Source organism: Genypterus blacodes, unplaced genomic scaffold (genome assembly GCF_046128005.1).
Source record: "Genypterus blacodes isolate CSIRO-AG114 ecotype Tasmania unplaced genomic scaffold, CSIRO-AGI_Gbla_v1 ptg000419l_1, whole genome shotgun sequence".
Classification (NCBI taxonomy): domain Eukaryota; kingdom Metazoa; phylum Chordata; class Actinopteri; order Ophidiiformes; family Ophidiidae; genus Genypterus; species Genypterus blacodes.
In genome coordinates this window covers 7,501-21,591 of record NW_027467191.1, presented here as the reverse complement: position 1 = coordinate 21,591, position 14,091 = coordinate 7,501, and the positions used below count along the sequence as shown (strand labels likewise).

The window sequence follows — 14,091 nt, the reverse complement described above, 5'->3', positions numbered from 1 at the left end:
TTCACATTATTATCAAACACGGGACAGAGCGACGCGTCCACATGATCCTAGTGTGTCACAGCAGAGGGGACTGAAGGGAACACACACACACGAAGCTCTATCTGGGTTTGCAGAGTTGAAATCGGACATCTTGACTACAGGATGCGGTACCAGAAAAGATTCTGTTTTTTTGGCAAACTTTCTAAACACAGGTTTGTAAACAACATTTCCCTTCTTGAAATACTCATAAACCCTCCTTAGCCCCGCCCCCTTTCTGTCATCCAGCCAAATCAAGATCAACGTCCAAAAGAAAGGAAAAAAAAAAAGGCTTTCTCCAAAAAAATTCATTGTTTCCTCCGCAGAGGTCAAACTGAGGGTCACACACACATTTGAAACGTCCTAATACACACGTGTCGTCCCGGGGGACACGTTTTCGCTCCTCGTCCAAAAGGGAGCGACGGGGCTGTTTGTCACTGGCCTGAGCTGCAGGCGAGTCACAGACCAGGACTCTGGAAAATAAAGACCTTCTATGTTTCCTTAATTAAGATCAAGTAAAGTTACTGCAGCCAGTTTGATCTCGAGTGCTCCGGCTGGAAAAAGACGCTTAGCAGCTTTTTTTTTTAAACATTTTCTCACTTTTTTCCACATTTGTGATTTTTATCCTTTCAGCCATCACACCTGTTAATCCAGACACACACACACACACACACACACACACACACATGCGCTTTGTAACAACCAGACGGCGCTCAGAGAGCCCGTCTGCTTTCACTCCTCCATCACATCCGCGCATGCATACACACACACACACACACACACACACGGCCTTCTTCAGGCAGTTGTAGTTTTTTTCTGTAGCCAGTGGACCCTAAAGGTCAAGCTAGTTGGACACTTCAGAGTGTAAACACCTTAAGGCACCCATAATGCACCTGAACATGACAACACTGTAGGTGAAGCAAACACTGCCCCCCCCCCCCCTCACTGCCCCCCTGTGGCCATCACCCCTCACGTTTCCCCTCATTGAGCCTCATTTGCGTCTTTCTGAGCTTCAATCTCGCCACAGAATTCGCCGCTGTGACTCGAGAGACGTGAGTAGGAAAAAGGGGGAGGAGCCGAGGCAGGAGAGCCGTCCTCCTCAGACCAGATGACACTTATCTTGCGTGCAAAATGGCTTCAGAAAAGTTTAACACGTAAGGCCCATGGTACTTTTTTTTTTTTTGCATTGTTTTCAACAAAAGTTAAACAATAAATCATCTGCGGACTCTTTTCTGCTCTAACGAGTCCCAAAATAAATAGATCTCCCTCTTTTATCTGTGACTTAAATACGGTAATATTCTCTCTGCTGCTCAAAAATATCTTTTTTTTGTTCTTTTTTTGTCTTGCGAGTAAAGTTCCTTCAAAGGTTAGAAGAGATGAAGAGTTTCTTCACACATGCACAGAGCTCCGCCCACCCGTCCAGTGGCAGGGAACCCCACAGGAGCGTCGGGGGTTAAACCATTTAGAAAGCAAAAGAGGGGGGGGGAGGGGGAAGAGTCAAAGTAAGAATTTCAAAACTGCAGGCGACAGCGCCGCCTGTGGAATCAAATGATGGAAACGAAGGAAGGAATGAAGGATGGGAAGAGGGGGAAGAGGAGGAGGAAGAGGAGGAGGAGGGGGGAGGCAGTAACTGAAGGGGGATTAATAAATAAGAGCCAGCTGGATGCCCCCCCCCCTCCGGGTTCGACACTCCGCTCTCAATACTGACTGGAGGAGCTACTGTCAGGCTCAGCACGAGGACCCGGGCTCAGCACCAGGCCTGGGCTAAGCACCGGGCCCCCGGGGGCTCAGCACCAGGAACCCGGGCTCAGCACCAGGCCTGGGCCCGGCGCTGGTCAAAGTCAGCTATGAGCCTCTTGATGTGGGCCAGCTTGTTGTGCAGGTACTCGCAGCGCTGCTTCTCCACGTGGTAGTTAGGGCTATGCTGCAAAACACACACACACACACACGTATGAGGTCAGACCAGGGTGCATGATCATGAGCTCTACATAAACACTTCTCTGCTGCACACTGGGACTCACTTGTTTCATCTTCTTGTACTCTTTCAGGACTTCTTCTTGTACCTTCTGTGGAGTGAAGTGGAAATGGAGACATTAGGTTCAGACACACGGACCAACAGTGCAGAGCCTGAGAGCTGATAACTAAACTTCCTGTACTCCCACCGTGTCCCCGTACCCCCGCCGTGTCCCCGTACCCCCGCCCTGTTACTCACCTGGTACTCTTTGGTGCCGGGCGGCAGCTTGCGGCACTGAGCGTCCAGCTGTGTAAAGCGGCGAGTGATGTTCTCCACGTGGGCGTGCAGCAGGCGGTACTCGTCGTACTCTGCGTTGAAGTCGTTCTTGTACCTTTGCCGCTGGTCCAGGGACACCAAGGGCGTGTACTTCCTGTGAAAGACACAGCAGAGATGTGCATTCAGAAGAAGAAGAAGAAGAAGCAGCTGGAGTTCTACCAAACTAGAACAGATACAGAAACTAGAGGGAGGTGGATGGAAACCCCCACAGCTTCCTGTTTGATATCTAGGCCGAACTCTACGGGGAAATGCATCTTCTGCTTATGAAGTGGAAGTGGACGTCACTCACACACACACACACACGCACAGGTGGAAGTACTGCACATCCGTCTCTCCAGAGAGCGGTATGACATCAGAAACCTTCTCCTGACCTCATGAGTTTCGGGACATTTGCACGTTTCAGTTTCCGTCTCTTCAGCTCCAGGAACTCAAACGTGCCGCAGCAGAAACCGTTTGATTAGTTTAAGTTTACAAAGTTCAGGGATGGTGCACAGATGAGATGAGCGTGAGGAAGACGAGGAAATGATCCAGGACGAAGATCCAGAGGCGCAACGACTCCTCCCTGTGTGTGTGTGCGTGTGTGTGTGTGTGTGTGGTATCATACCGTCATCTGGCTTTACTGTTGAACTGACGAGATGGCAGAACAATGTAGGGATTTGACTGAGACAAGCGCTCATTTGCATACGAGCATGAAGCCATCGAGCCTCGCCGCGTCTGACCAGAGACTGAGAAGTAAAACATGTGGATCAGGACCGGAGCAGACAGGAGAAGCACGGGATCAGGATAAACGTGGCGTCTTCCTCCGCGAGACGAGCGCAGATACAAGAGGACACACACACACACACACACACACACACTCTGTACCAAACAGTGATTCCCAGGAGAAGATGATTGAAGGTGTCCTGTTGACGGATTGTAATTAAAAGTGAGACAGGTTCTGTCACGATCTCACCCTCATCAGCACAGTGAGTGAGAACAGATGAGGAACGCCTCCAGCTGTCGGCTCAGTTTGTGATTTTAGCGCTTTGTGGTTTTTATTAAGAAAGCCTTTATTATTCAGCCGAATGAGCTGCGAGCGCCAAACGACTCAGGGACGAGTTAGAGGGAGGAAAACACACAGATCAACTCTCACTCTCTACACAGAGTGACTGACAGGGTGACATCCAAGCATCCAGATGGGAAAAGACTTCAATACAACAGTTAAAGGTTTAGGATAAAAGATCACTTTGATGGAGCAGGTGGACCAATGAGATGACAGAGGGACACACACACACACACACAGGTACTCACACTACATAGTCAGGCATCTCTGTGGTGGAGGAGAAGTCAGTGGATTGGACAGGTTTGTCTTTGTCTGAAGGGTCTGAGGACAAGAGAGGGGGGTCAGAATGGACAACACACACACAGTGTGTGTAAACGAAAGTGTGTGAACTAATCAGATCTGCCACACACACACACACACACACACACACACACACACACACACACACACACACACACACACACACACACACACACACACACACACACACACACACACACACACACACACACACACACACACACACACACACACACACACACACACACACACACACACACACACACACACACACACACACACACACACACACACGAAAGTGTGTGGACTAATCAGATCTGCAATTCAGACACACACACACACACAGCAGTGAAGCGTCCCGAGGCCTTGAGGGGACAGCGCTGTCTCATCTCACTGAGTCTTTATGACAGAGGGCTCAGAGGCGTCAGCTCTCATTAAGTGAGGGCGGCGCTGCAGGCAGAGGGACTTCATTCTGCTCACACTCAGTACAGAGACACAATCTGGTGCCGGGACAAAAACTACAGTGTCCAACTTTAAGACAGGACATAAAGCAGAATGTAGGGTTCAATGTGTAAGTGACTGACACACACACACACACGTTTACACACCATACATGCCAATGATACACCAGAGTAATTCACACAAGCTGGCACGGTTCCCATGGTTACAGATGCTCATCACACAGAGACACTACAGCTGTCTTTACGTCTCACATGTGTCTGTCCTCTCAACTCAAGCAGCTGATTTACTGACTATGTCTCATTTTGTGGAATGAAAACTTTTGAAGTGAGGAGAGCACACACACACACACACACACACACACACACACACACACACACACACACACACACACACACACACACACACACACACACACACACACACACACACACACACACACACACACACACACACACACACACACACACACACACACACACACACACACACACACACACACACACACACACACACACGGTTCAGTCGTAGACACGTAAGATGGACGCACCTTGACCTTTGTGAGGATTCTTGCTGATCACGTCTCCGTTGTTGTCCTCCTCAGCAGATCGTCTCTTTTTGGGCCGACGGCTCTCCTCAGTGTGCACAGCTGCTGGAGGGGGGGGGCTGCTGCTGCTGCTGCTCCTCACAGCCTGCTTGCCCCTCTCCTTCTCTCTCTCCTCCCTTTCCTTCTCCCTCTCCTCCCTTTCCCTCTCCTTCTCCCTCTCCTTCACCCTCTCCCTCTCCTCCCTTTCCCTCTCCTCCCTTTCCCTCTCCCCCTTTACCCTCTCCTGTTCCCGCTCCCTCTCCTTCTCTCTCTCCTTCTCCCTCTCCTTTTCCTTCTCCCTCTCCTTCTGCCTCTCCTTCTCCCTCTCCCTCTCCCTCTCTTTCTCCCTCTCCTTCTCCCTCTCCTTCTCCTCCTTGTCCTTCTTGTCCTTCTTGTCTTTCACTCTGTCCTCCTTGTCCTTCACCTTGCCCTTTACTTTGTCCTTCACCTTGTCCTTGTCCTTCTCTTTGTGCTTCTTGGACTTCTTCTTGGACTTCTTGGTAGTGCTGCTGGACAGAGGAGGGCTGGTGAGCACAGAGGAGTTAACAGAGAGCGAGGCGGGAGGAGGGGGAGGGGGGCTGGGTGAGGGGGCCGGTATGGAAACTGGCACCGGGTGCCGGTAGCGGTCCTGCAGGGCCCTGTCGGAGGCGAAGGGACTGGGCGAAGGGTCCCTGCAGGAGGAGCTCTGGTCCGTGGGCAGGTCCTGGGTGCCGCAGCCTTCAGGGGTGCTGGGCGAGTTGGAGTGGGAGGCCGGGCTGGGCTGCTGGTGAGAGGGGGCCGGAGGGTGGGAGGAGACGGGGAGGTGGGAGGCAGGGGCTGGCGTTACGCTGGAGGGCAGGGACGGGCGCTTGGAGCGGGGACTGCCCTCGTCCTCGCGGCGGTCGGAGGTGGAAGAGGACGAAGCTGCGGCCGGCCCTCGGTTGCTCAGGTGGGAGATGCGAGCCTTCTTAGGTGCCAGCGGATCGGTGAACTCAAACTCCTGCTGCCGCTTCTGCAAGAGCAAGACCACCATTATATACCTCAACGTGTGTGTGTGTGTGTGTGTGTGTGTGTGTGTGTGTGTGTGTGTGTGTGTGTGTGTGTGTGTGTACCTGAGGGGACGTGGGGACATTGTCTTTGGGAGGACTGCTCGACGTGAGCGCCTCAGCAGGAAGACCCAGTTTCCTGTTTGAGAAAGTTGATGTGAGATAAGGTCATCACGGATTCAAAGCACTTAAGACAACAGAAGAACGCCGGTGAAATACAACTACAACTTTAATGTAAGTCCTTTATTGATTGGATCTGAAGTGAGGGATAGATAAACACGTCCTGGTCCTTCAGCTGTAGACCTGTGTTATCACTCAGTGTGGTCAAATGTTGCTATTGCAAATGTTTGCTTCTTCTTCTTGAGTCTTTTTAACGACACTAAAGTACTTGTTTGAAGTAACAAAGCAGAGGAAGAAGAAGCGGAAGAAGAAGGAGGCCTTTCAGTACCGAGCCACGACCCGGTCCACCTGCGTCCTGTCGTCCTCAGAGTAGCCGGGCCAGTCTCGCTGGACGTCACGGTAAATGAATTCTTTCAGCGAGTACGTGTTGTCTTTGGGGTTCAGGTTCGCTACCTGTTGACACACAGACAGACAGACAGGCAGACAGAGAGACAGAGAGACAGAGAGAGAGAGAGAGAGAGAGAGAGGGTATGTCACGTTTCAGTTTGCAACATCAATGCCATATCAAAACAGTTCAGACTTCCTGTTTTGGTCGTGCTGTGACACTGATGAACTTTCTCCTTCCTGTCACTTTGCTCTTCAGCTGTCTTTGTGTTCCAGTCTCGGACTCTTTGGTAGGCCTACCTGTTGCAGCGTGGTTCCCAGGGAGGTGCGGTCCTTCTGGTTGATGCCGTCACGCTGCAGACGGGCCAGAACCTCCAGCTTCTTGTAGGTCTTCAGCGCCAGCAGGTGGACGAGGCGGTCCCGGAACGGCCGCTGAGACACAGGGTTGTTGGCAAGGCACTTGCGGATAGTGTTGGCTGGGTTGATGGGCGTGGAGCGTTTGCGCTCTGGGACCAGATCTGGGGCCAACGGGGCTGGCTTACGGATCAGGACCTGCTTCCCTAGAAACAAGAACCGCAGCTTCTTTACCTCAGATCATCAACATGGCTCCTACAAACACATCATGAAGGATTCTGCCATTTTGACCGGTCGCTGTTGGAGAAGCGATGGACAAGGAACCATCCAAGGCCACTAAGAGGCCGCAGCCACTTCCTGCTACGCCAGCTGCTCATCCAGATCGCCTGCTCAATCTCAAGAACTCTCTAAGGCACTAAGGGTTAAAAGGAGGAGGGGAACACAAACTAGTGCAACCCCCTCTGAAACAGAGAGGAGGCTCTGACGGGTCTGTGAGGGCGTCGGCTGGGAGCTTTTGTGGTCTGACAGGCTGAAGATGGACGACAGGTGAAAGGCACATCAGCAATAAATCAACTTTCTCCTTCTCAAATAGCCTGGAGAGCCCACATGCCACACTCGACCCCGGGGTCAAGCAGGAGAACGACACCTTAAAGCTCTACCACACTTGTGGATTGCTGATGACAAAAGCAATACCGCCTTAAATGCCTCTGCAGTCTCGTTGACAAGGAGTCTGTGCGGTTAATAAAAAGCTACTTCCAGGCTGTGAGTTGAAGTGAGCGGCCTGTGAGAACACGGAGGGGAGGCCCTTTAGGGTTACGACTCGGGCTGGTCTCAAACTAGTCTCTACAAGCCCCTTTGCCCAGCTGCTGCTCCTCTCGTTTCCCAGTTTCCATCTGGGCCGGCGTATGCAAAGAGATCCCCGAGGGCCAGACGACAGGTTGGTTCAACTGACGCTACAGGTTTGTCCACAACTCTGCTGCTCTACAAAGACAAATTCTCTACAGATGAGCCTCTAAACTCTTAAGTTCCACAAAGCTGTCGAGTTGCACATTAGAACAATGGAGCGCTTTACGATGTGTTCAGGGTCAATTTGGCCGTACAGATCGACATCTCAACCGCCTGAGCCCACACTGTGTTAACAGTTTACAGAGTGTGTGTCGGTGTGTCCAAATGTGCTCCATGTGCAGCAGAACCCGAGCTGGACAGATCCAGCGTGGACACACTCTGGGGACTCACAGCTGTTGCTGGCGTGCAGCTTTCACTGTGAGAGGTTAAACTGAGGCCTCGGGCTCAGAGGGCCAGCAGATAATGAGGAAACCACGCCTCAGGTTTATGGAACAAAGTGGGAAACATGCACTGCAGAAAGCACAGCCACATTTCTACACTTCTACTGGAGTCTAACTCTGTGTGTGTGTGTGTGTGTGTGTGTGTGTGTGTGTGTGTGTGTGTGTGTGTGTGTGTGTGTGTGTGTGTGTGTGTGTGTGTGTGTGTGTGTGTGTGTGTGTGAGATCCAGTCTTAATGTCTTGTTTTGTACGTTTGTCTCAGCTCAGGAGCCGTTAGGCCACAGGACCAAACCCTGCAGGTCCTTCAGCAGAGTTTGCCCAATGGCCAGCAGCCAACCAAGCAGTCAAATTAGGGCCGGCAGAGGCCAAACTGGACTAGCGTTACAGAAATAGGTCCTAGTCATGTTATACAAGTCCCCTGTCCCTCTGCCGGGCTGTTTGGCTGCTGGGGTTTGCAACAGACTTCCGGAAGTTAAATAGATCAACCCAGTAACAACAAGGCAAACCTTTGATTACATACACCTGACATATAAAATGTCTTTTTCCTTTCTTAAAGGTACTAATGATTGCCTTATCCAGCGTGGTCCTGCTGTCCTGCTGTCAGAGAGAATGGACACACACGTGGCACGGGTCAGGCTTGGTCCTGTCATGGTGGGCTTAAGCTCCTAACTGTCAATAAATAATGAGCCGTTTGTACTCTGTTAGGTTTGTATTAAGAGGCTGCAAATAAGGAAGGAAGGAAGGAAGGGAGGAAGGAGAAGTAGATTGTGTTAGATAAGACGTTGTGGTGAGCGGTGACAGTCTGACATGTCAAATGAGATTATTTGAGACATGACCTTTTCATCTTGTGACCCAAATCCAGGCAGTAAGTGAGGCGGCGGACAGGAAGATAAGACTGTCTTGAGTGTGTGTGTGTGTGTGTGTGTGTGTGGTGTATGGAGCATGTGGGCACAGAGCGATAAGTGGTAAAGTGGAGCGGCAACAGCTGGGTGGGCGAACAACCCCAACAACCGCACGCAGCCTTATCTGCCACCTTTGGGTCCTCTTATCTGTCAAGAGTACAAAATCTGGGAAAGCCTGAGACGGCGAGATGGAGAAACGGCCTCGTCAGCCACAATGACGCCTTTGCACAGAGCCAGACTGTCGGCTTTCACCCCACTGAGTCACTCAAAGGGGTCGGAGTCTGAAGAGAGGTGTGACGGGGGGGTCCAGCTTGGTGCCAGAGACTTGAGTAGGGGCCTTACCTCTGTACTTGCCCCCAGGCTTGATGACTTTGGTCCCACGCTCTTTTGTGTCCTCTACAGCCTGGGTCATGCGCTCTCGTGTCACCTGGTAGGAATCATTGGTGGCACACACTATGAGCTTGTCCTGCACCGTCCCCAGCAAGTCCAGCTGCGAGGCCCCTGAGCTGCAGACGGAGGGAGGGAGGGAGGAAGGAGGAGGAGACGAGCAAAGCAAGGGTTACACCAAGGGACGGAATCCAGAAGCCAACTCCAATGACTTGAGACTCACAATTACCTTGACAAATACTGATGGATGCACTCAAAGCTTCCCTGAGGGTTGTCCTTCCCCACATTAGATAGGTAAAAGTCAAAATTGTGAAATGCGTCTGAAGAAGAATCGGTCTTCGGAATTTTAATTCGCTGTGGGGAGAAAAGAGAGCAGAACGTTTGAGCTCCTCATAGATACAGGTTGTATAGTTAGTATACAAGTTTAGGTCTACACGGGACCTGCAAGCACGACACCTGTGGCAAAGCAGCAGGTTGAGGTTGAACACTCTTTAGTATCAACATTTTGTACATTGTCCACCACAGCCATGTTCTCTAACGCCTTCACACTCTGCCTCAGTTCATAAGGTCTACAAAGATCCTCTTACAGATTAACGTATGTGCGTGCACATACCTCTGGCAGCCGCTATACGAGCTGAACATGGAGCCAGCAGGGCCGCGAGGGTATTTGAGGGTCTGCTACACAACTACAGGAGCAGGGACACGCTGCTGCACGTAGCAGGATCAGGATCAGTTCTGCTGCATCTATACTACTAGATTGTAATCGTATGTTTTGGTGGAATATGACAGAACAGACACCTTCATTCCTCTGAAGGCAGTCAAGTGTTTGCAGTTAAAGCCTAAGAGCAGCAGGATATGCAGAAGTGCTGCTCCTTTTTTTAGAAGCTACTGTTTGTTTATGTATGCAAACGTCGGTCAATAGAAAATGTTTGACAAATGTTAAGAGATTGTCAGGCCTGTTACTGGGTCAATGCTGCGTAGGGATTTAACACCCTCTCTCTGTGTGTGTGTGTGTGTGTGTGTGTGTGTGTGTGTGTGTGTGTGTGTGTGTGTGTGTGTGTGTGTGTGTGTGTGTGTGTGTGTGTGTGTGTGTGTGTGTGTGTGTGTGTGTGTGTGTGTGTGTGTGTTATATAAATGGGCCAACAGTGAGATAACCGTAAACTGAGCCGTACTGGAGTAGCTGCTGAGCAAATTGATTAAGTACAAACTGTACAAGTGGGTGATCTTTGGTCCGGGACATTAATCTCCACACATCATCATCTCCACATTACTGCACGAGCACACATAAACAAGTCAAACACACAGTGTGTAAATGTCAGCGTGCTACTGGAGGTCTGGGTTAAAGCTAGCCTGCATGAAAAAAGTTAATAATCTCCCAAATGGAAGAGCAGTGAGCTACTTACACCTTGGAGTCCCTTGAATTGTATCCTTGGCTGCACAGGAGGTACGCTCTGGAAGAGAAGAGAAGAGAAGAGAAGGGACACGCGGCATGAAAGTGCAGCAAGGCAACAGAAATATAAATGTTTATCAGGATATTTAGGCTAGACTGGGAGAGATAACCAAGTGCCACAGAAGCACATTGAGAAGGAAAGCCTGGCGTCCTCCCAGCAGGACACATTAGACCCGTCTGACTGCTCTGCACAACACAGCAGCGTCTGAGGTTTGAACGTACAGAGAGTGCAGGACATTACACATTTCTTATTTCGGTGCTTTAGAGGCGTTACTGCCAGCTGATAAGAGAACAAGCGGAGACAAACACAAGAGAAAAGGGAGCTAAACTGGCCCAGAGTTCTGTCCTGCAGGTTTGCATTGCAGGCTGCCTCAGAATTGAAGTGAACGGCCACAAATATGCTGTGGCTCCACTGCTGCAGTATAAGTTGGAACAGGCAGGCGGAGGACTGGCTGCCTGTTTCTTCACCCAGCTGAAGAACCATTCGGCTCGATCACAGGCCTCCACAGTCTTGTGTCAACTGGTTTGAGTGGAATGTGAGCTTTATTAACAACAGCCTCTGTGCTGCGTCTCAGGCATGCTCCTGTGTGCTGAAACCACGCTAACACTAAACAAGACCCTCATACTTACACATGACATACATTTAGATGTCCTTTACCAGTCTGAGCCCCTCACTACACACACACACGTCGCCACAGAGAGACAAAGTTAGCCGGCGTCCATAGTACACACACACACACATCGCAGAGAGGGAGAGAGAGAAACAAAACGCAGGCAGTATTTGGCTGCTCAGTCAGCAAGAGGCTGCTCTTCTATACAGCGTAGGGACCAACGTTACCAACGTCCAACAAGGCTGTGTCACGGACCGTCACAAAAGAATTCCTTCAACTTAGCGATGGCGAGGTGTGCCAGCCTGTAGCTGGAGCCGTGACGGCATCAGGGCAGCCTCGTTTCAAAAGACACACTCTGGAGAATAAGCTCATTTAAATGGGACTCTGTGGGTGAAAGTAGTGTTTGTGTTACGTGTGGGCGACATGAACACACACTTGGGTTTCATGTGCAGTCGTGTGTTCTTACTGAAGCAGCCCGGCCGTAACAGAGACCTCTGATCACTCAAGTCCCACGTAAAGCTACACCCACCCTGAGTGGAGACCCGGGCCGCCTGTACATTATGTAACTGTGCGTTGTTTGTGTCAGAGCTGAGGTCAGGTAGATCTGCTTCTGGGCCTTCGCTCCGCCGATTCTCCAAGATTAGTTCACCTGTGCAGCACCGCGACCAGATTAGGACAAATGTACGGCTCCAGATTAACTAGTTATATTTAATCTGCACACACACACACACACACACGCGCACACGCACACGCACACGCACACCAGCTCTGACATGCTGCTGACGCCTTGATGAAGTAGAGGACAGCTGAAATGTGCAAACACACAGATTTGTGAGGAGTCAGACCCGGGTGGTGCCAACACTTCAACTCCACCTCTGTGTGGAGAAAGATCTGGATCTGGAGTCAGATTTAGGAGCTGCAGGCCTCCTCTGCTCTCCCCCGTTCAGACCTCAGTGGGATCAATCCCTCAGTTTTACACCAGAGGAGCTCAGATCAAACACTTCTCTCCCCTGAGACGTCATCATTCAGCTACAACGAGACAGCTAGTCTGACTTTCTCTCCAACAAAGATGACAATGTGGCCTGATGGCTGCTGTTGCTTCAGTGATGTGGCCTTTCCAGCTCATTCCATGTTCCAATCATACATGGGATCTGATCTGATCACACAAACACACACACATTCATGCCTCTGACGTCACCAGCTAAAACTTAATAGAGTTGTTAGCCGCAGCTAATTTATCCCAATATTCTCCCTGCGTGACGCACAAACTCGTCAAATTCCGCTCACACTCGGCCTGAAAAAGAGCCAAGTTGCCAAACGCGTCGACTTTTTCTAGGTTTTAAAACGCGAATTAGTGGAATTAGTTGAGCCGCCGCAGTGAAATTCAAACTCTCCTAACTTGGTTTAGTTTGACAGGAAAAAAAATGGACTCTGGCTGTCCAGCGGGTTCAGACCGAAGCTAACTGAGCTAGCCCGAGTCCGACAAGTTTACTAAGAGCTTTTCACGGTTAAACAACGTTTGTCATTTCGTAAAACTTGGCCAGAAAATGAGGGCAGGGTGATATTTATCGGATCGTGTTGATTATTTTCAACGCCATTGGAAGAAAACGAGCGAAAATCAAGCTAATTGTCGAAGTCCCTGTGCCAGCCGTGTAGCTAGTAGCTTAGCTCTGCGTGGCAGTGGAGACGCGCTGTGTCAGCTGGGAGTCTCGGCTCGTTAAAACACGGAAAAATGGCCGTTTTTACTCACCGGGCCGTTCTGGTGGCTCTCTATCGCTCTCAGCGCCGTCTCGGTCAGTTTGACGTGTAAAACGGTGACTCTGTCGGCGCTCTGTCGGCCGCAGTTTAATCCATAGCTCCCATCCTCGGAGAGCGCCGCCATCTTTACCAGCCCTCCACCATCGTCCCTCTGGCGGCGGAGCATTTAGCGGCCCGGCCCGTCAGCTCGCTGCGGCCCGGGCGGGGAGGGACTACAGGCGGGCAGGGCTCCGCTCCGTCCCGCACCCGATTCGCTCCGAGCTTTGCTAACCTGTGACACAGCGAACATATGGCGACGTAAAGATGGGACCGAGTTTGATTGAGATGTTTCAGTTTAAACTTTAGGTCTCAATGTTTCTACATCACAGACTCGAGACTGAGCTCAGCTTCGGCTTCTGACAGGAAACCTCAATAGTTTCAGTTTCTTATAGTTAGTGTAGTTATTAGTTACTCCATATGTCTTATATACATACACACACACACACACACACACATACAACTGTCTAGTATTTATAGAATATCAAAAAAAAACCCAGCCTGTCAGCAGCTCCTCTATAAATACATTTTTTAATATCTGATCTCTGATGTGTCAAAAGTAAATGTTTACATGTTAGGCAGCTTCATATTGGCCTATAGATTCTATATGAGGAGGATGATGGGATGTAATTAGAACGCAAAGTGGTCACAAATGACCCCCCCACACACACACATACATACATACATACACACACACACACATACATACATACACACACACACACACACACACACGGCGTGTTGCACCTTCACTATCTCCCTCTGTCAGTCTCTTGGACCTGATGATTAGCCCTGCATGTTTTGGTGTGGCTCGGCCTCAGGCAGGGTGTGGAGAGGCCTGTGTGAATCCAGCAGATTACCAAAGCTCTTCACCCCACCCTAGCTCTGGACACACACACACACACACACACACACACACACACACACACACACACACACACACATACACACATACACTCACACACTCTCTCTCTTTCTCTAAATTGACCCCATGTTGGAATCAGATTCTTGTACGCACCTCATCTACATATTTGTTTACATGTTTTCATACTTTCATGTTGAATCATTGAACACAGAGGGAAATGCTG

At 50.4% G+C, this 14,091-nt stretch overlaps 1 protein-coding gene across 2 annotated transcripts; it reads right to left on the bottom strand.

Moving 5' to 3' along the window:
* Positions 1-604: 604 nt before the first annotated feature.
* Positions 605-13,182, bottom strand: ell2 (elongation factor for RNA polymerase II 2). Of its 2 annotated transcripts, none has more exons than XM_076138931.1 (12): positions 12,960-13,182; positions 10,552-10,599; positions 9,378-9,502; positions 9,104-9,267; positions 6,522-6,781; positions 6,166-6,290; positions 5,784-5,856; positions 4,663-5,683; positions 3,596-3,668; positions 2,228-2,399; positions 2,037-2,081; positions 605-1,939 (listed from the first exon to the last, which is right to left on the bottom strand). In XM_076138931.1, exons 1-12 carry the CDS (start codon positions 13,131-13,133, stop codon positions 1,823-1,825), a joined length of 2,397 nt encoding a protein of 798 aa, XP_075995046.1. In that variant the 5' UTR covers positions 13,134-13,182; the 3' UTR covers positions 605-1,822. The 2 variants fall into 2 exon arrangements, with proteins under 2 accessions (XP_075995046.1, XP_075995045.1); XM_076138930.1 differs by having other exon boundaries at positions 4,657-5,683; positions 12,960-13,179.
* Positions 13,183-14,091: the final 909 nt, after the last annotated feature.